This window comes from Larus michahellis, chromosome 12, assembly GCF_964199755.1.
Source record: "Larus michahellis chromosome 12, bLarMic1.1, whole genome shotgun sequence".
Classification (NCBI taxonomy): Eukaryota; Metazoa; Chordata; class Aves; order Charadriiformes; family Laridae; genus Larus; species Larus michahellis.
In genome coordinates, this window is record NC_133907.1 from 7,575,097 (window position 1) to 7,597,682 (window position 22,586).

General features: G+C 44.2%; 1 protein-coding gene across 8 annotated transcripts in view; it reads right to left on the reverse strand.

Annotated features, from left to right (window-relative positions):
- DOK5 (docking protein 5) overlaps window positions 1-22,194 on the reverse strand; it is a 45,163-nt gene extending 22,969 nt beyond the window's left edge. For all 8 annotated transcript variants that reach the window (XM_074605281.1, XM_074605278.1, XM_074605274.1 and 5 more), the window contains exons 1-2: window positions 21,979-22,194; window positions 995-1,102 (exon numbers count right to left, since the gene is read on the reverse strand). In XM_074605281.1, the coding sequence (XP_074461382.1) occupies window positions 995-1,102; window positions 21,979-22,044 (174 nt within the window). In that variant the 5' untranslated portion in view covers window positions 22,045-22,194. The remainder of the gene's footprint in view (window positions 1-994; window positions 1,103-21,978) is intronic.
- Window positions 22,195-22,586: the final 392 nt, after the last annotated feature.

Sequence of the window (22,586 nt, forward strand, 5' to 3'; positions counted from 1 at the left end):
ATCAATATAAACACTTCACACAAAGCTGGATATTGTCTAAAACGCACTGTACAACACTCGCACACCCCCCGAATGACAAAAAAAAATGCACTTCTCATTAGTTTTGAAAGTTGCTTTATATAAATTTGAATAAACTATTTCTGGGCATGACTTACTACAAATAGCCACAGGTTTTATGACCAATGAATTACAAATTACATGGCACGTCGACAGACAAGTCTGAATTCAGATTCAGTATTCCCTCGAGATTTCCTCCTAAACGTATGTCAAAGTGAGTAAGTGCAGAGCGGCCTCAAGCTCAGCTGTGCTCGCCGACTCCTAGGAATTTATGCACATAATTCCTAATCTTCTAATATATTAAGCTTTTGCCAACAACAATTATAAATTAAAGGGTTTCTTATTTTCATCTCCATGCCCAGGAGAATTACACATGTAAATTCTCAGATGAATATGAAATGTGCACATAACTCCAGAGAAGCGATCAGAGGGAAGAACTTCATTCTTTTAAGAGTAGTGAATTTAGCAAAGGTTTTCACATCACCATTGCACAAAACACTGCATGTTCCCTTTCATATCTGTACCTGTCTACTGTACCCCACGGGTGCAAGATCCCAGTGAAATGGGAACCTCTAAGTACTCAGCTTTTGGAACTCACGCATTACCTTGGATGTTTGCTACCATAATCATGAAGAGCAGCAGTCACTGCGAAGTATTTCAGCTCTGATTTTAAAGGGCTGAGGAGAAGAAAGGAAATGCCTAAAAATAAAGTCATTTTCCATTAGCTTAGCAAGATGTTTGCAGCAAAGCAGAAAATAGAATACTTACTCTGCCTCTGCTTTACTGCATTATTTTACTAAACCCACAAGTGGGTTTAGGACCTCGATAGTAAAAAAAGTTCCAATCTTCAGGGCAATTAATACATGACAACTTCAGATTTTATTCTGGATTGTAAGTAGAAGCAAGTTTAAGAAAGAAGTATATTACCACATCTTACCTTGTGATAGCATCTGAAGTAAGCAGCTCGTTCATCTGAGAATTTCTCCAGCCTCTTTGGCCCTTTGCTTGAAGCTTTTTTGAATACTAACCAGCATCTCTGGTAAATCTAGAAACACAAGAGAATAAACTTGGCATCTCCCATGACTTGAGTATCACTAATATTTGCATAGAAGTTAAACCCATAAATCAGCTGTTGCTCTGGAGCTACAATTAATGGCTCTCCGTAGCTTAGACAGAAAATAAAAATCAAGTTAATGGATAGTTACACCCTATTTCTTTTGAATTATGATACAATCAGAAATGCTTACGAAGACAGTGCAGGCTTGCATGAAAGGTGCTAGGAAGAAGGCTGTAATTATACTTGCAAATGTAGGGCTTTCTAGGAAACGGCTTTTTTAAAATAAAGTGACACACTTTTCCATGGGGATTTGTTACTGGTTCCAGTCTTGTATGCTTAAGACAGACTTGAGGAAACCTTGAGCAAACAGGTAGGAATGGAACTTCTATCATAAGTAAGAGACAAAACCATAACTGTATATTGTACGTATAAGGGAATACATAAGGGATATTGTACATACAAGGATACATAAGGGAAAAGAACTGAAGTACTGGGTAATGGACAAGGCAGATCATTTAACAGTAGAACCCAGGACCATCTGACAACTGGCATTTGGCTTCCAAGGTCCATTTGAATTTAAATTCAAGTCACTTGGAGCAGACTGTCTATGCAGAGTGGTTGAACAAACACCTTTCCATCTGCAGCACTAAGCCACTTCATCTCAAACTTCTGCCCCCATTTCTTGCAATCTTCCCACCTATTCTTTAACTGCGGTGCACTTTCTACCGTCCTCTTGCATTCAAAACCATAGCTCTCAGCTTAGATAACACACTGGCTGTATAGAAGGAAAGCATTACAAGCCTTGCCAACTGTTCACAGCCTACATTTAATCAGTAAATCCAAAGTAGCACCTGGTAAGTCAGAAATAAAACAAAACCGCTATTAAAATAAGTGTGATTTCAAAGAAAAAAAATCTGATCAGCCATTATCAAGTAGTTCACAGCTCTGGCAGAGCTCCAGCGCAGCACAAATTCACTGGAGGGATCAGTGACGAGACCCACCAGAACATCTCACTGCCTCCAGCCAAGCCAGCACCCAACAGGTAACCAGCAGACGAGGCAACGCCATCCTTTGAACCCTTGATGGTTTTCTAAACAATGTATTCAGCACAAAACAATTAGGTCCATGAAAAGCAGCTGTAACTTTATTTCTGTGCCCAAAAAATGATTCTTAGTTGACTTGCTGTGCTTCTTTCACCAGCTTTTAGCTGTTTCTATAAAGACGTTCAGGGAACCACATTATTCCCCCCCAGTTTTATTATTCTGCCTCACACGTGGACACTCCTGCTCCTGGCCCACTTGGCTGCAGAATCATTTAGCATACGGACGGGCTGCTCCGATGCCAGGCACCAGCTGAACCCATCAAGATTCTCTTCCAATTTTCCAGCTTATTGGCCACCCAACCTGTTCTGTTTAATGCAAGGGTTTGAAATTAATTGTTCCAGAATGACCAGATACTGACCAAAATGAGGGCTTGCCACCAAAAAAGCAATTCAGATATGCACATACTTATACTAGAAGAGACTTTCTACATTTGCCTTCTGAGAATCTTGTCTGCTGGGTCCAGATAACGTCAGCATGCCTGACACGAAAAATTCTCCAAAACCCCACCCAAAAGAGATTATCAAAAGTTGGAGTATCCAGTCCTTTTGCTTTTCAAAAATCTGTAGTTTTATCTTAGCAATTAGAAGCCCATAGAAGAGAACAGAATCCTTCAGTAATGCATTTACCATCGCACAACAGACACGAGGACAACTACTACAACATGATGATGTCCTACTCAGACCATTTGCACACAGAAACACCTCTCTGGGTCTCTGCAAGCATCTCAAAGCTGTAGCTGCAACAGCGAGCTCCACAGCACACAGAATTCGGGGGAGAAGATGAGCGTAACATTTTAATACAAATAAGGAAATAAAGTTTTCTCTGCCACCAGCAGGGCACAGATCCAGGACTGTTATTGCCCTTCCAAATGCCACTCGGAGCATAAGTACTATTGACAATCAATTCCACTCAAGCATGGTAGACAGCTGTAAGTTGGTGCTACTGGAATGTATTACTGTAGTTCAACAATGACTAACCCAAGACTTGGATTTAGATTAGAATCAGGGCACAGCCGGGGGGCGGGGGGGGAGGAAGGGGAGGAATTAAAAGACAAACCCAAAAACTGTTACACATAAGTACCTCCAAGGATGCAAAAGGTAAATCAGCCTACAATACAAATACTGGTCTTTGAGCTTTGGTTCCACTCCCATATTACAATAGTTCTTTAACAAAAGCGTCCCAGGGTTGGAATACATTAACGACAGTGCCTCAGGACACCACCATCACCACCCAAGTAACTACGCCAATAAAGAATAAATGGCATTCACAGTGCTAATGTGAGCAAACTGGAAGATGGTCAGGTCATGAAGGTTCCTCCCCTGAACTTCCTCCCTCCTTATGAGCTAGTCAGCCCTCTCCTCTTATGGAATCTCTAGGCAGAGAGATTCTACTGCAATAGTAGTTTAAAGCAGAATAAAGTATTTTGTTTTGATTAGAGACAATGAGCAATTTTTTGCCTGAATATGCAGTTCGGAATCCCATTAATGTCAGTGATCTGATGAGATCAGGAATGGGTCCTATCATCACAGTCACATTTCAATGCTCCCATGACACAAGTACCTCATGGGTGAACAGCCAACACCACCTTAACCGAGCATAAACCCTTATACCCTAAAACTCTAGCATTAAAGCAATAAAAAAGGGGTTGGACTAGATGACCTTTAAAGGTCCGTTCCAACCCAAACCATTCTACGTTTCTATGAATAAGCAATTTGGCAGCATCTGCCTAGGAGCACTGAAAGCCCTTCAATGCAGTCAACACGCGGCAGAGACGATGTGTCCAAGACAGAGAGCTAATCATAGACCCTGTTATGAGCTACAATACAGAGCAAGTAATTAGGTCTTTGATGCCATCATGATCTAGTACATGTTTGAGACTTGTCAGTATTTCTTGAAGATGAAGACGGCACGTGAACTGTTTACCTTGTTACCGCCGTTTTGACAGAAGCAACAAGAACCAGCCCCAAATGCTCTTAGGTGCCTACTCCATCATGAATACTTAGCTCACTTATCCCTCAGATCAACATTTTCACTACTACTTCATGAATAGGAATTAGTTGAAAGTACTGCAGTAATTACTTCCACTCCAAACACTTGGGCTGACAGTGATTAGATAATCCAAACAGCAAATCAGGATCTGATGTGCTGAGAGAGAACAGTAATAGCTGTCATTTGCATAACACCTAAAACTTACAAAGCTCTCCCTGTGAGATCTCCCGAGGAAGCCTAACTCAAAATTTAATTCGAGTATCAAAAATTAGCATCTACTTCCCATGGCCTCTCCTGAAAATTTCAGCTTCTAACAGCCCATCGAGCAGGTAACAACGTAGAACTCCAGGGAAATAACGCGACTCTTTGCGAAGCGGATCATCCAAAACCCAGATAGGTGATCCAATATGCATGTCCAAGGTCACGTCAAAACAGTTCTATTTTTGGCTCTAAAGATCAGCTGATATAAATCATTACCACAACTGAAGTCAAAGAAGGAGCGACTTCAAAGGAATGATGCAATCTGAGTATTTGGATTCCTGCTGTCAGTGCTGTGCCTCAGGAACCAGGCAGGATCGCTCAGCCGTCCCCATGCTCCTTCTGATGCTGGAAATACACTGTGAAGCAAAGGAGCTATTAATCTCAGCTGGAACCGGTCAGCCTCTGGCTGAGTAAAGTGGAAAAATTTCTTTTGACTTTCCTGGGTTTCATGGTTCAGTTCTGGTTTGGGAATACTCTCATGCAGAGAGGGAAACTGAAACCGGAGGCTCGCTGTCCTACGTGACGACCCAAACCCCTGGTCCGTCCTGGAAAGGCGTGTGGGGAGGGAGACCTGTCAGTCGGTCTCCTCCCAACTCATCAGAAGAGCAAGATAACCAAGAGCTAGATCTTGGAGTGCCTAAAATGTCATTCTTTAGACATGAAGCACAAGCTATTCCACACAAGACACAAACGTTTGAACTGAGGAACCAAAATTTGCATTTCAGTCCAAAGCAAGTTTACCCCACCCCTCAATACTTTTGTTCACCAACTGATCTAAAAAAGCATGTGGAAATAACCAAATGTTTAGAAATTTGAGGGGTTGGGGGGGGCGATTTTTATATCTTGGGGCAAGGAGTTTAAAACTGGCTATTATTTTAAAACTCAGATATGCGGGGTCCACTACACTGTGGCAAAGCAAGCCTATGTTACTTCCGGACCAAACAATCCCACCTCATATTCGTTATTTAAGAGGAATATAGAGGTCAGAGACAGTAGCACAAAGTCTCATCTGGCAAATTTCTCCTTTGCGAACAAGTGAACCTTCAGGGAAAGCTGCCCTATTTTATTCCTGCATTGTGTTTTTCTGCTCTCTGCCGTAGAACAAAAAGAATTCCAATGAGCTGCACTTACAGGGACACTGAACTTGCCGTCAAATAAACAAACTTTGCTTTTTTAAAAGCAGTAGCTGAAAGTACTACCACGTAGCTTGGGATGATTAGAGAAAGTCTGGGCTACTGCCAGGAACTTGCAGTTTGTGCCTCTGATAACCGCTAGAAACAGATAATCTAGTAAAGGCACAGCACAATAGCGCACAAAATTTCTCACAGTACGTTCTGAAGTTTTATTTTGTAGGGAAAAACAATGCTGCCACTTTATCCAAGACTGCTAGATAGCTCACCCGCTGAAGTAGCTCAGTTGCACAGGGAACATCGTTTGAGTGGTTTTGCTGAACTTTGCCAGGGAGTCGCCAGTGGACTGGAGCTCCAGGTCCAAGGCCCTTTCCAACAGGGGGTTGCTCACACAGAAAATTAGCCAGATAGTGCTAAGTGTCTGGATCTTAATTTCCCCTATTTAAAAATTAAAAAAATGCATTAATATGCAACTGCTGATTCTGAAACAGAATTCCCAGCGAGAAGGAAATTTGTGAGGAGACTGGATCTAGAATTTTGCTTTGCATCTAGAAAAATGAAATATTGCCAATAAAGGCAGATTGCAGCTCATTCGTTTAATTATATTCACTCCTCAGACTTGTCTGAAGCAGTAGATCTCCATTACGAAGCTGTTTCTTCATGAAAAAGCAGAGGAACGCTTTCTAGTAAAGAGGTCTAGGTATCAGCAAGTATGACGATGCCTTATGCGTCCTGTTGAATGGGACTGCGTGGCTCTAGTGAAGGCCCCACAACCTTTCCACGACTTCACAAAATGCAAGTACCTAATTTGAATGTATTTCTTCTGTAAGGCTATGACCTGCCTCTACTTTTCCAACCCAGCTTTGTCCCTCACCCACTTCATCCCCATACTGGCAGCGGTGTTCAGCTCTATTTCATTCTGAGAAAACACAATGTACGTCGACAACAATTACAGGTAGATGCGATTACCAGAAAGAATGAGATAGCTGTAAACATATTTAACTTGTACTGAAATGTGTTTAGCATGACTTAAACAGTGCATAGAAACGTAGACTCGTTCACTGGCTTTGTCAAATAAGCAGCAAAGTTGTCCACGTGTTTCCTGTAAAGATATCGCTGCACTTGGCAACAAGACAATTGCACTTTCCCAGAATACCCATCTAACGTGAGCGTGTTATGAGTAAGCGATATTGCATTATTCATTGTGATCAGGTTATAATGACTACATAAATCAAAGCTGGTTTACATCAAGCTATCTTCTTCTCTGGGGGACTAAGGAAAATGATCTAGGTTTCTCCTTCCCCCGAGAAACACATTTGCGGAGACATAAACCTCGCTCCTTCCTCTCATTTAGTATATATCTTCAGAAACAATATTTTACACTAAGAAGTCATCCACAGCTGCTAATAGGGAATGAAGCTGTAATCTTGTCTCTGTGCCTGTTCAGAATGCACAATATTGCTCAGTACTGAGAAGTTTTTTCCTCAAGTTACAAAATCCAGCTTTGGCACTGGCCAGAACTTGCTGTAAGACCAGTGCACAAAAAATGCCTGGCAGATCTTTATGAACCTATACACCTTCTTTTACTTATTAGTACAAGTCACAACAGATGCCTACTGCTCTAAAATATGAGGCGTTTTAATCAGTCTTTCCTCTTCAAAAACTCTTTCTTTCTACCCCTTCCCTCCCAACTGGAATTGCACCAACCAGAAGTGGGATTTTTGTTAATGGTTCAGGCTCCGAACTGAAAGCCATTCCTCCAGCCTGACTTTAAAATGCCAAACAGCTGGATTGGAGCCTACACATGCATTCCCACTCGGCACGCTAGTTAGAAGGCAACTTTGTTCTAACTCTTGGGGGTTTTCCTGGTCCTTCACACTTACATGGGATTCATTCCACTGACAAGATTTACATACTGCCAAAACAGCTTCAGCACCTGAAAGGCTGTGTGCTGTGGTCTAGGGTACGTTGTCCGAGCCTTGGTAGGGTGGTGAGGAGCATAAGCTAAGCACAGACAATAAAATGGCTCACCCAAGATTACCTAATCATTTAGTAATGGAGCCTTTCTTTTATTTCGTGTCTATACCATGCTCTGTGACAATGGACATTGACAGGGAAACATAAGCAGCATTTTATCGTATGTATCAGTCATTGGTTCAGACAAAGGGGAAAAAGTGCTCAACAAAAATGCTGCTGCCAGCACAGGTCACCTCTGGCAGATGTCAAGATGGAATGGGCTCACTGAAAGACAAGAAGGGATTTGCTGATACATTCCAGCCTGGTAGAAGGTTAAAATTAAAAGAGAAAAAAAAACAAACCGAAAAAAACAACAAACAAAAATTGAAGGGACACCAGGAGCTTATGAGAGCCCTTTACAGTGATCCACTGCAACTGTCAATAAAGTAGTTTAGAAGGAATGTACCCCTTCAAACTGCTGATGCCCTCAGCAGCTAGAAGTCTAGTGTCCAGTGGCATCTTAATTACAGATCCTGGCCAGATGATGAAGCACATTACCAGTGAAATCTCTCTGACATACAATCTTTCGAGGGCTTTGGAAGGACACTATGGTTCAGTCCAGAAAGGGTAGAGGAGCCTCAAGACTCGGGGTGACACCTAAATCAGCATTTTGGACCTCAAGGGGTAGGCAAAGGGCTCCCAGAATGCAGGACACCCAGGAGGTTGGCACCTGGAACAGAACAGCGATAGCGAAACGTCATTAAGAAGACAGGGCCAAGATTTAGGACTTGCTTATCCCACATGAGTATCATAAATGTTCTGCAAAGGAGTCGTTTCTTTCCCTTCTCTACTCAGTGTATGGTGCCTTGAATTTGCATTGGCAGGGATAAGCAGTCATGCTCTTTGATGTGATGGAGGGCAATATAGAACCTGACTCCATTTTTTAGTTTCTCTAATGACTATCTAGAATTCCAGGATTTCAGACATTAAAAGCAAGACTTCAACTTCCAGTCTACTCTCCCTGCAAAAATGATGAGTTGGATGCAGTACCATTAGAAAGAGAGCATTACCTGAAATGTCCTTCCACTTTCAGGCCCTTCTTTATGGGCTTATAGCCTTCAAAATATAGGGTTGCTGGATTTTTTTTAAGTAAGTCATACACTGAAAAGGTTGTAATTCTGGGCTGTGTAAGGCCATTAGAGGAGAGTGCCTCCAAGTGCCAAAAAGCATTTACAGCAGGAACCCTCTCTTGCTAGTGACAGTTTAAAAAAAGGCAGAGTGGAGCTAAGTATCTTATTTGGTTCCTTGAACATCTGCTAAGCTTTATATATGGGCACAGTTAATTCTAGGCATGAAACTGGATAGGAGAAAAATCAGCCTAGGACTACTAAAGGAAGAAAAAAAATCATAAAGGCTTCAATGTAGACTAAAAACTGACTCTGTGCAGCCAGCTGACGCTGGCTGAGTCTGCTGAGTGCAGTTGGATGTGCTGTCCTGCTGGGTCCGGCCATTAGTGCGGCCCAGTGAATTAACATAATTCAGTACTGTGTTAGAATTAGGTAACTGTTGAATAACTTAAAATGACTGTGATGAATTATGGTTTGGAATTATTCTTTTTTATCACTAAGCATCTGACTTGGTTACTTTAATTACATGGGCTATAGGGGGAAAATGGCATGGATACAGCTCATTACCAGTTCATGGAGCTCACTAATTAGTACATCAGATGCAAAGAGGCTGCAGAGCACACATGTGCTAACCCTGGGTAACAGCCGCTCACAGCTCTAACAAGAGCCCAAGCCCACCTGCTAAAGCCACGGTAGGGGGATGCTCTCCTGAACTCAGCTGTCAGAAGGCACAGACGGGATTTGCTCCATGGTCGGAGATGAACTGTACTTGCTCACAAACTCCCAGCAACAGCCCCCCCAGAGCATACAACCACTTGTAAGATCCGTATTTCAGAGTTGGACCTGTGATTTTAAGACCACACATAACAAGAGGAAAAAAAGGGCAGAAAGTGCACATGAATTAGGCCTTTATCTCAGTAAATTCTTCATCAGTAAGCTGCCAGCATCTAAAGCCAGACATGGAAGAAGAGCTTTAGTTTCTCTGTCTTCAGTGTACGACTTGAACAATTCAGCTGTACCTGTTGCCACCTGCCCACCTGTTAAATTCAGTTAATGATGCTTGCTGTGTGCTGCTTGGAGAGCCAAGGATGACAAATGCCCGGCAAGCCCGTAACTAACAGATGGGTATAACCGCACATTTCTGGCCTGCTGTCATTCTTTGCCATTCACCAATTAATTTAACGGCAAGCTTCAGAAAGCATCACAGGTTTCCTGTAACAAATACATTAACGCCCATCCCTACAGACACCCGCCAGACACCTTGCCTAAGTCTCAAGGTTAATCCATCCTACTGGCCCAACACAAGGTAAACTTATCTTATTCCTTCCACTTTTTCCTTTCAATCCTGACATCAAAGCTATGCAGTCGTACGTCATTCCCCCAGCCTCTCTGGAGCTTGGATCACTTTTAAAAATCAAAGTGAATCTGCAAGAAAGAGCAAATAATGCTACCAAGTGAGTCACTGCAAGCTGGACTTCACCAAAATAGTGCTTTGTTAAGAGTGACAGAATTACAGCCCATTAAATCATAGTAACAAGCACTTCAGCATTGCCTTACAGGATTGCAGCAAGTAATTGAAGTCATCTGCCTGGACTGCTAGATGGACTGACGCTGTTCAGAGCTGCTGCAGCGAGAAGTCCACAGCAGTCTAAATGCATTTCCCTTCTCAAGCACTTTGCTGCACTGGCTTCGGAGCGATAACCTTCAGTGTATCCCGAATTACCGACGGCATGTGCCCAAGAGGATCCAAGCCCTAGCAGAGAGCCCAGGGCGCCTGTGACGGGCAGATGGACCGTCCTGGCCATAAACGCACGGTCCTGCACGTAAGAGCTCCACTGCTCTAACAGAACTTTTAAAGCTACCGACCAGATGAAACATGTCACCAGTCTGTCCTATATTTTAAAAACAAAATTCAGTCAATTTTCTCAAAAAGGTGCAACTGAGGCTAGTAGGAGGGTTTTCTTTGTTTATTGGGTGTTTTTTTTTCTTTTGTTTCAGGTTGGTGGGGACGGACTAATACTGACTTAAAGAAACACAGATTAAAATGAAGATTCCGGAGCCAGTATTTCCCTGATAGACTTCAGCTTTCCACTGGCCCTTGCAGTCCTCTTGCGATTCCTCAGGCCAATCTACACGTTCGTTCAAATGGACAAACCCAACTTCTATTAATTTCTCATGTCCCACCTGTGTAGTACTAATTAAAGAAAGAGTTCAAGAGTTCATTCACATTTAGGTAGACTCCTCAAGAAAGTCTGAGTGCTTCATAAAAAATGTCTACGAAAGCTTAGCAGAACACCGTCTTAATTTGCACTACTTCATTTAACAGAGAATAGCCACTTGTATTTTACCATAAGCACTGTGCCAAGAGCACGGCACGACAGCACGCGGTTAATGCGGTACAATCAGCTAACATCCACCCTCGCTGGGGTGGAGCCATTAGCGAGAGAATCAAGACGAATTTCTCCTTTGCCGACCACAGGGCATTGACAGTTCCCCAGATAAACATTATATTTGGTAAGTAAAGGGACAACTTAATCCCCTACATTAACGTAACTGGGGAGAAATGCCACTGATTTTACCGTATTGATATTTTGAATTGAAACAAGATACATTATTTTCAGTAAAGGGGGAAAAGAACACTATTCATTCCAATAGCCTGAACTTTCACTGCTTTTTCTGACAGCACTTGATGAAGTCAGCCGAGAAGATAACAGGAACAGTCCATCAACTTCCATGGTATACCTAAAACTACAGAAACATCAAATTAAGATGTCAGTCTCAGGTGCAGACCTTACATCTGTTACTTTCTTTCAAGTGTTTCCACAAACACACTGCAAAATGTTAATTTATCACTGATCTAACTTCAGGGCGATGCCCATACGCACCAGCAGGAGAATTACCTTCACACCGTGTAGTGAATGGATGATGAAAAGGCATCAAAACCATGAAAGACTACACTTCACCAGTTTGTAACTGGGTTTTCTTTTTCTTTCACTGCCTTCACAATCGCTCCTGGCGTACCCTTTCGTATGCAGAGCAGGTAGTGCAGTCATCTCCAGAAACCGCACAGACCTTTGCCCAACAAAGGAAGAGCAGATAGTGAAAACGCAGAACTGGGACCCACAACTGGCAGAAGACGAGGGAAGCGTTTGAGTTAAGAACAGAAGAAAAACGGTGTTCTGGTCAGGTTTGCATTAGACTTGTTAAAATGAAAACTCCATCTTTAGAACAAGATAACGAATGGGCATGAACCGCTTGTTTACTAGTTAACTTGGTTTATGAAAAAAGGCAAATTTGTATTTTCATTGCTTCGTTTCACAGACTAAGCCCACCTTCCAAAGAAGAATATGGACGGTAATTTACCAGAAAACATACACTGGAAAGAACAAGAAAAGCTGTTCCTGCTCCTAAAAAGGGCCACAATCAAAAAAGGAATTTCATACTCCAAATCATGATCTGCATAATCTCCCATCTTCTGCCTCTTGCAGAAAATCTGGAACAGCTCTTACACTTGGATTGGGGGATACTGGTGGGTGTTTTTTGGAACCAAATTAGGCTCTCCTTTGTTTCTCTGCACACAATCCTAAAGATCAAATTCGCCTATTTTTAAGAGACACAAACCTCTAGATTTCCCAGCTCAGTTTAGGATCATCCCTTGGGCTATGAGCAATATCCAAAACAAACTCAGATGCTGCCCCCAAATGAAACTCAGATATGAAAAGCAGGGTGACGGAAAGCGGGGGACCTTGGGAAAGATATCAGACCCTTGCTTCTCCATCCTGTTTTCACAAGGCAAAAATTAAGATACCTTAATTAATACCTAATTAAGATACCTTAAAAAAGAGAAGAAACAAAATGTAATTCCACCATGTGAGTTGCAAAACCGCCTTTTCACTCATCCTGAACCCAGTGCTGAGCACCCTGGTCCTTGAACACCTAGATGATGCAAGGTGAGCAGCTCCTGAATGACAAGCACTGCTCGCTCACCTGCAACTCAACTTCTTTGCTTCAATTCCAGACATAACCCCATCAAGACACCTATTGACTTGGATTCAAATCCCATTACCTTTTTGCCAGGGGAAATCCAAAGGGGACTTGCTCACGGGCTGATAGACCCAATGCCAGCAGCCAGATGGACCCACATTAGGTCTTGAACAACATTTACTGGTATTCCTACCCTCATCAGCTCAAGGATAAAAGCTCAAACTTTCTAAGCTATGTCCTGGATCCTATCCCTGCTGCCACTGACAAGTTCCAAGCAGTAAGAAATCTTAATATCTGTGAATGTGTTGCAACACCTTATTCAACAGTTTTCTAAAAATATGACTATCCAATGGGCTTAATATCTTGCAGGTCTAAGTTGGTACATAAGAAATCTGTTCAGTTTTTCTCTGTCTCAATGCTTCCAGACTGAAAGGAGCTGTATAGGTGAACACGAGAGTTTTATTAATAAAGCTGCTTCAAATGTAGATATAGGCAGACAACTTTTCCTCTCCTTGGTGTGTCATCATGTCCGTCCTCCCCCCCGGCCTTACATCATTCTTGTTTCCAGTTTTCACAGCTCATACTCTAAAATCCCCATATTAAGTTTCTGGCACACTTATTCAAGCGCCAATCTCTTTAACCATATGGTTCTAGTCCTGCAGATTGCCTCTCCCCCATTTTACCTCTCCTCCCACAGGGTTTCACAGAAACAGTGCTATGCAAAACTTGTAAAAGTACATGTCATTTTAAACGTTCAACACCAATCTTCTCAATGAAGTTTCTACAGAAGTCAGCTTAATTAAAATCAAGAACAGAAAACCCTGAAAGCTTCATCTCTTTTCAGCTTCTGACAATCAAAAATTACCACTGAAGTTAAAAAAAAAAAAAAAAAGCTGAAGATGACAAGTCCAAAACTTTATACAAAAGTTTTTCCATCTAGTCCTAAAACAAGCGTATGCAGTAAGCGTTAATGCCAGACTTTCTGAGGAACAGTCTATAGCACAGAATCATTGTATTTTCCCACTTAATCTAGCATATGGGCACTGACCAACACATAAATTCTCATGCAATACTCAAATACACAAGAGATTAACATCCTCCTACTTTTAGGCGAATGTTTAATATTGCCAGTAAAGCATTAATCAAAGTAAGAAGCAGGCATCCCAGAAACCCAAGAAGGATTTTTTTTCACTGAGTTTTTAAATTTATTCAGAAATATTTGAGTACTGCTCACGTTACTGCACTTAAGCAAGCATTTCCAAGAAACAAGCAACAAGTTACAAAGTCGTGAAGAAGTCAGCTCCCTCCTCTGCCACAAACTGAAGACTAAACTACTACAAATTCCTACTGTGGGGTTGTCCAGGAGAGCCCTAGTTCTGCCTTGGAGGGCACCACTTACACCACATTCCTTCACACTGATGTCATTAAGAGGTTTTGGGCTCGTCAGACCCATCAAGCAAAGAAAACTGACACGCACAGATCTAGTTTCTGTCCTCAACAAGGTTAATACTGAAGAGAGAACTACTGCTGTCGTTGGAGTAGTTGCACCTTTCAGAAGTGACCCAGTTACTGTTACCTACTAATTTTTACTTCCCTAATTTCACTATGTTCAGGACTCTACTGAAGTTGGCTAAGCTGGTGCAGATCAGTGTTAAACAGTGTTTAACGGCACCCACACAAACTTTTTCTACTATACGTTAACGTGATCCTCACACCAGTGAGGTCAGTGGTACTAACGCAGCTGCTTTCAGTCGAAGTACAACTTCTGCTTTTTCTCCTTCCCTCCACTCCAAGAAGCCAAGCCCTACTTCGCAGCCACATTTCCAGTGCCATTTAACACTTGCTTAAGGCCACCCTTTCAATCAGAAATCACTTAATCACACCCATGTTGATTTGGAGAAGCGCAAAAAAATCAAGTTATGCTGCCCCATCAGTGAGGGCAAGGGCACTGAGGAGGAAAGGCTGAGTCCCCTGAGCCATGCTGCCCCCAGGACAGCCAGGGAAGTGCCCCGCAAGAGCAGCAGTTGGAAGGAAGAGGTCAGGGCTGAGCTTAGTTCATCTTTAGCTCTTTGAATAATCTTGTTGCTAGAACTAAGGGCAGAATTTTCTCCACTTCTTTTAACAAAGGTGGTGAAGCCATCATTTAAAACTCAGTTCTACACATTCGTTCCCGGAAGATCTGGCCCCACCAGTGGACAACAACAGAACCCGCCCAGGCAGGACTGCAGAAACACATCAGATGCTGGACAACCTGGTGTTTGCCACATCTGAAACCCTGGAGGACGCTGGCTGATCTCCGCGTCCTTAGGAAACTCCCACGGACGAACACAGGTGGCATCAGAATTGCACTTTTGGGCTTCAGCTGCTAAAACCCCGCTAACCCTCACGTTGGGCGCTCAGGTCTTTTTCTTGGATCCAGCCCAAATTTCCGTGGAGGACCCACTCTAATAGACAGAGGAGGCTGACCATTCCTTGCATAACAAGGAGATGCCTCCAACAGATGGGGTTACAGACAACCCCAAGAGCAGGCTGTGCAGACTGCGGATTTAATTAGAAGTGTTGTTAAACAGATACGACGGCAAGAACAGTTCTGTGCCTCGCCTCCTAAGTGCAAAGTGGAAGATACCTCATGAGACAGGATTCTGCAGAAATCTGTTAGCAGTGTTTCCTTTGCCAGACAGAGGTACAAGAAACAGATTGCTAGGTAAAAAAATTCCACTTTACCCCTCTCTTCCTCTCCGTGAGCTGTACTCTCCAACAAACAGATATAGAAGTCTCTGCAGAGACCTGCATTTTTAGGAACAGAAACTTAGCTGTTAGTCCAGCTCCATTAAAGTCAGTGGATCCTCCAAATGAGTGTTTTTAATGGCCTGTAATAATCTGATAGTAATACGGACTTATGGAGCAGACTCCCAGACATCCACACGCAGGAAATACCTTCATAAAATCATGGCAATAATAAAATAAATCAGGATGCCTGTTAATAATGTCCAATTCTAAGAGTTCTGCACATTAGTTTTAGTGTCCAGATTGTTTTTCTGGGTTGTAAACATCCAGTGTATCTAGTTAGCAACAATATGTGTTCTAGAAAGATAAATATTTTTTAAGGCTTTTCTAACAAACAACAAATTGCCAGGACTATTTGTTTTAAGTACTTGTGTCATGCAGAAGCAGTAATCTATGTATATTAATTCAGCAGCATAAGCTGTCCTCACTTTTAATTTTAATAACCTTGCCTTTATATATGAAGGAAAAAACTTCATCCTCTTCTAGAATACAGGTCACCTTAATTTCCATATGCAAATTTTTTCAGCATTTCCTATTCTGCTTTTAGATGCGTATGATCATTAGCATTTTCTTGAATCCTTTGTGAAAACAAGCATTTAAGCTTGGGAAGGCTACTTCTACCCCTGTGAGCGCCAAAGTTGTTTCACAGCTCAAATTCTTGCATCTCCACCATGAAATCAGGAGACAGATAACCTGAAGTAACATGCTATGAATAGCCAGGGAACGGACATAGTGTCATTGTTAAAGAGAAGTTTGCTGAAGCACAAAACATCACAACTGTTACACTCTCTTTGCTTTATAACAAAAGAAATAAGTTTGCAAACAACTGTACGTTCTGTTTTTTAACCATAACTCATTCCTTACTTCAACATGGATTTCTATTGGATTATGGCATAGAATCATAGAATAGAATCATAGAATCGTTGAGGTTGGAAGGGACCTTTAAGATCATCAAGTCCAACCTTTAGCCTACCCTGACAAGAGCCACTTCTAAACCATGTCCCTCAGTGCCCCATCTACCCTTTTTTTAAACACCTCCAGAGATGGTGAATCCACCACCTCCCTGGGCAGCCTATTCCAATGTTTAATAACCCTTTCAGTGAAAAAATGTTTCCTAATATCCAATCTAAACCTCCCCTGACGTAACTTGAACCCGTTTCCCCTCGTCCTATCACTTGTCACCAGGGAGAAGAGGTCAGCCCCCATCTCTCTACAACCTCCTTTCAGGTAGTTGTAGAGGGTGATAAGGTCTCCCCTCTGCCTCCTCTTCTCCAGGCTAAACAACCCCAGCTCCCTCAGTCATTCTTCATAAGGTTTGTATAGACCTCTTATATCAAGAGTCTTCCTGAATAAAGACATTTTAAGAGTTTTACTAGCAAGTTTAAGATATTTAAGAGTTTTACTAGCAAGACAGATAAAGATTGCTTCCGCATTGAGAAGTCTGTGACAGAGGGAAGGGTACACGAGGGCACAAACTGCTGTATGCTCCACATCTTTTTTTAAGCCCTAAAAATTTAAAAGATGGTGTCTATCTTTGCTGTTGGATTTCTCCTGGGACACTGTTCAGTAACACAGTCTCCCCACATTGCCTACGCAGAGCTTTGACCCAACCTTGTACCACAGCAGGTCAAGTATCACAGTCCACAGAACGAAGCTCACATTTTTCTATACCTGTTATATTAATGAGCTTAAAAGCGATGATGTCTCAGAAACGGGGATACCGTGGAAATACCTGCACACAAGCCAGACGCATTCATACTCGACAAAGCTCGGGAGAAAGAGTGCAGTCATATTTGTATCATCTTAAGGTATGCTCAGACAGGTATTCTGCCCCTCCTGGAAAGCAGCAACACGAAGCCACCACAGCCAAACCCTCTGTTTGAAGAGGACGCCTGTTTTCCATGCAAGCCAGAGAGAATGTTTTTGGAAGCCAATGTTTTCTAGTCAATCAAGTCAATCAAATCAACAGAGCCAAGCCATACTCTGCAAGGCTTTACATAGCTGTGAATACGTACAGCTCCTCAATAGAGACATCTCTGCTCACCACCAGCACATCTCAGCCGGTTCTTTGAGGCACTTCTGTTTGATCAGCACTATTTTGCTTTCAGCTGCAGACGGCTCAAGGCAGTTGCTGTTCATCGAAGAGATTGTTTCCCTCTGACACTAACGGTACTTCATCACTTAATGCAACAAGACACTCCAAGTGTGTTACTGGCATACCAGAAACTAGGGGCTGACAGCTAACCCCATGGCATCTTGCTCCAGCAGTCTCCCATACATCAGGAGGCAGGGACAGGCCAGATGCCTGCGAACTCCGCAGGGTCTTCCGAGGAGAACAGCATCGTCTTCAAAGCCCTGCTCAGGAGGGCAGCTGGCACCCTCCCAGTGCCACACCATCAGCGCTCCCACCGCCGGTGCCTGTGCCCTGAGAACAGGCTTCAGGAGCATCACCCACCTTTGAGCCTCCAGCACTCGCTTCTGCCCACACCTTGACGATGGCAGTAGAGGATATCCTTAGAGCAGCTTCCGTGCCGCATAATCCTTGCTCGAATTGAAACGTGCCTTCCAGCAAACCTGAGTTTAGGTGTGGATGCAGGAAGGGTAAGGTAAACCTTAACTACAGGGAGTTCAATAAAAGCGTTAGACTGCAACCAACACACACCGCTGGGAGCCTCCCACCCCACGAGGGGAGGTGGGCTGGCTGCACCTGGAAGAATATCAAGTGTCCCTCGCCTATTAAAGCTCTTCAGGCTCATCAAAGGTCCTCTATTTCAAAGATTTGTTCCTGTTTTGATTTTTAATTGTTATTTGAACACTCAGTTGAGACATCCCAACCTACAATGAAGGTCCATGTGTGCTCACAAGCAGGGCACACCCGCCCATCCTTAAAATGAAAACACAAGAACTGGCCTTTCCACTAAGGAGAGGAAACATCTCCATAATATATTCCTCCTCAGAAAGGTCACATCTGTATCACAGAACAAGTCGTTATTTGAAAATCATAATCACAAAAAATGCTTTTTCGGTACAGAGGCCATAAAATGACTCCCCAGTTTAATATATAGATATAAAGCACTTAATGAGATGGAAGATGACTGCAAGCAAAAGCACTCAGCACAGCAGAGTATCTTCCTTCCCAAAAGGCAGGTCCAATGGTCACTAGTGGTCACTGATGGAAGCGCTGCTCGGAGCAAAGCTGGGTTGTTGGGGTTTTTTTTGTTTTAAGGAACTGAGGAAGCTGGTGCTTTTCCACTGTCAGCAGTTTTCTAGCACACAACCTCCTCAGTGCCACTGCTAATGACATAACAGAGGGAGACCATTAGCGGAGGGAATTATCTTTCTCCCTATAAGAATAGGAAGAATCAGGAAGAATACGCTTTCTCCTGAATATATTTGGCTCTGCAGAAGACACATGTGATACAAATGTTGCTATGGAAACTATTCTATTAAATAATATTAAATTAAATTTACATATTTGAAGTGCACAAAAGCAGTCCAGGTACAAAACTAATTAACCTAAATTCAATCTTGAGATTACAAAGTAGGGCCTACCAGAATTATCATTTTTCTTCTAAAAGAGGCTTGGTTTTGAGCAAGTCGCTTTTCTGCACCCCTTTCTTTCCAAATCTGCACCCCAGTTATTCAGAAAAGTCATTTCTTGAGATAATTTGTACATACAAGCTCTGCTCCTAGTTCCCTTGGTGATGGAATTACCATAGCATTACAGAGGAAAACCCAGGAGCTGAATTCAGCCTGAAAAGACAATGCACTGATTACAGCTGTGCCACCATAACACTGGAACGTATTTTAATAACTCCCACTTACATCTCACCACACACACAGTATTGAAATCCTTCTCAATCAAACAAGAGTCCTACACAGCACTGGAGTAGGCTTGTCCCTCCTAATGTTTTCAGGCTCTGGGAAAGTTCTTTTAAAGTCAGTATTTTAAGGTCTAAAGTATTTTTTCCCCTTCCCACCTCCAGTTCCTGGGTGGCAAACAGCCCTCCTCAACGTAGCTACCAGAAAACAAGCTGTTTGCATTGTTCCTTCCCCTCTGGAGAAGCCAAGCTCCCATCAGCCGCTGAGGAAGCCTGACTTCAGGCTGTTGGTAAAGCCGCGTGGCAGCCCCAGGTGCTCAGCCAGCTCCAGCACCCGGCTCCACACCACACACACCTGCAGCAGGGAGGAGAACACACGATCTCGCTGGGGCTGCCCACTGAGAAGTGGTTCCATTGCCGCCGCAAACAACACAAGCTTGTCCTGCATTTAAAGAACTCAGGTTAATCATAGTTACCCACTTCTACTTGGGTATTGTAAATTCAGGGCACTGGGCTCTTAAGCAGCTTATAGAAAATGCAAGTTACAGGAAGAAATCCGCCGCCATGTTTCAACCTTCTGTTCTTAAATAGTGGGCCAATACTCTAAAGTGAGAACTGCAAGGAGACAAAAGCATTACTGCTGATGAAACCACTTATTTCCAAACAAACGGAGCAGCAAGATTTGAATAGGTCACCTCTCCCTCACAGCAGAGGCCTCCGTCACCAGATCTAAAGCAGTGACAGATCCCAGCAGCTCCCAGCTTCCCTCCCAAGGCTCTCCACAGCACTGGAAAGCCGGGGGGACAGCATGCCCAGAGCCACAGGCAGCTTGGGGGCAACCAACCCAGCGCTCTTCGTTTTGACGTCTATGGCCTCTCTGGGACTTTGCCCAGACTTCTTCACAAAAGCACTTTCCATCACCCCTTTCACACTTTCCAGCCATTGATGATGATACAAACCTTCGGAATTAGAAGGAATTAGATCAAACAGAGAAACTGTCTTTTAAAAAAAAGAAACAAAACAAAACCAAAACCATTTAACATTTGCTCCATTTCCATGGACTCTGTGCCTTTCTCCATTTCTCCCTCTATTTTTGCATTCAGCTGTCAGATGAACTTCTACTGAGAGGGCACTGAACACTTCCTCACCACCACCACCCCCAAAGTGCTTTGGAAAACCTTAATAAAGGAAAGACACAGGCATTAACAGAATTTACACCTATTTTAGAGTTACACGCGCCTTATTCATGCGCCCATTGGGCTTCACTGTTACAGTATGGAAAGATGTGTCAAAGTGTTGGGTTTTTTACCTTACTTTTCATTTATGCTGGAGCAAAGTGAATACTAACATACATTCAGGAACGAAAGGATAGTTACGATACACTAATTCTGCCAAATTTACTACAAGTTCTCTCATAATGACGTTATCTCCATCTGTCACAGAATCATGCTGTTCTTAAAGAAAAATAGCCTGCTAGAATACTTTAAAATGCTTCCCAGTTTCCATACAAGTCAGGGAGATGCAAGTTACCAGAATGGCAGAGAAGGCATTGAACATGGGTACAGCAAGAGAATGTAAGGAGCCAGCAAAAGCTTGCAGATGACCCCTCATCATAAATCTTGATGCAAAACTCGTGCTATGAACAATTCAGACTTGCCAACCCAGCAGTTCTCAGTAAAGACAAGAAATGAGTTGCATTCCGGTCCTGAGAGGCTGATACATCAATTAAAGCATTTTATATACACAAAGCCTCCCTCCAGCTTGTGTCCCCCTGAGCCGCGCTGGCTCACTAAGGGAGACGGGAGGTGTGGAGCCCGCAAGTCCCATCGCTGGGGCGGCTCTGGTGGCCCGCTCAGGGCAGCGGGCAGCAGCAGCTGCCACGGCACTGTGGTCACAGACCATGCTTCAGGAGAGCATATGCCAAACTAGGAATCGTGGGGACCTGACCCACCACTGTTGCCTATCTAGTACCTACAACTGAAACCAGGAACACACCGTGGTAGTAAAAGAACAGACTTAACAGAAGTTTAAAATTAAATAAGGAGACAAAGGGGGCTTTTTGGATTTTCACTTTGTGCAACTCAAATACAATGAACTTGAAAGCCCTGAAGATACCACAAGGTCTTCACCTGACCCACTCGGCACCTTCAAGCCCTGATTTGCAGCAGCCCCTTCCCGGGAACGCCGGGACTTCAGCAGCTCCGGAGCGCTGCCAGCCCTCATCCCTGCCCGAGGTCTCCCAGCCCCGAAGTCCCGAGGGCACGGGCACCCCCAGCCCCCGCCGTCCTCCCAAATGCCCCCCTCCCCGCCGGGGCTCGGAGCCCTTCGCGGCAGCCGTTCGGCTCCGGCCCGAAGTTGGGGGTGGCTGCCCGGCTCCGGGCGAAGGGCAGAGCCGGGAGGTGGAGGCGGCACAGCCTTCCCGGCAGGCAGCATCCCCACCTCCCAGCGGGCGAGAGGAAAAAAATATATCTGCGCACGTGCATATATATAATGCATGCATATATATATATGTGCGTGTGTGTATTTGGGTGCTTTTATTCTTCTTCCCCTCCCCCCCATTTTTTTGTTTCGTGTCTCCCCTGCGGAGACACCCGCTGAGCTCAGTTTGCAAAAAGAGGAGGACAAAGGAGGGGAAGAAAAAAAATGAAAATAAAAATTCCCGAAGGCAGGTGGCCTCGGGGAGCCCGGGCGGGGGCCAGCACTCACCCCCAGCCGCCGGCTCCGGATGCGCACGTAGCCCTGCTTCACGATGTCGTTGAAATTGGAGGCCATCCTTCCCCGGGAAAGTTGGAGGCGGCCGGCGCCGCTCAGCCAGCCCGCATGGCGCGCAGCAGCCTCCGCAGCCGCGCCCCGCTCCGCACCGCCCCGCGGAGCGCCCCGGCCCCGCGGCGGGCCGGGCCGTGGGACGGGCCGCCGGCAGCGCCCGCCCTCCCACACCCCCGCACAGCCCGCGGGGAGCGAGGACTATCCCGCCACGCACCCCCCCGCCCCGTCCTCCGCAGGGCTGGCGGTCCCCGCTCCCGAAAGTCAGTTTTGAGGAGCAAAGCGCTGAGGGACACCCCCAGTCCCCACCATCGCGGGCTCTGTGGGGAGCCGTCTAAATGCTTCACGCCGCCCCACCAAGCGCGTTGTTTCCTCCAGCTGCAGGTGGCTCAGCTGGGAATAACCAGATCTGCCCCGTCCTGCTGAGGCGATGAGGCTCTGACCTGTGGTTTTACACAGGAAAGTGGGTTTCCCAGAAAGTCTTTCAGATGCCTGAAAGTCTGCCAAGTGGCGCAGCTCCAGAATCTCCTTCTAAAGGCTGGTAACCCGAG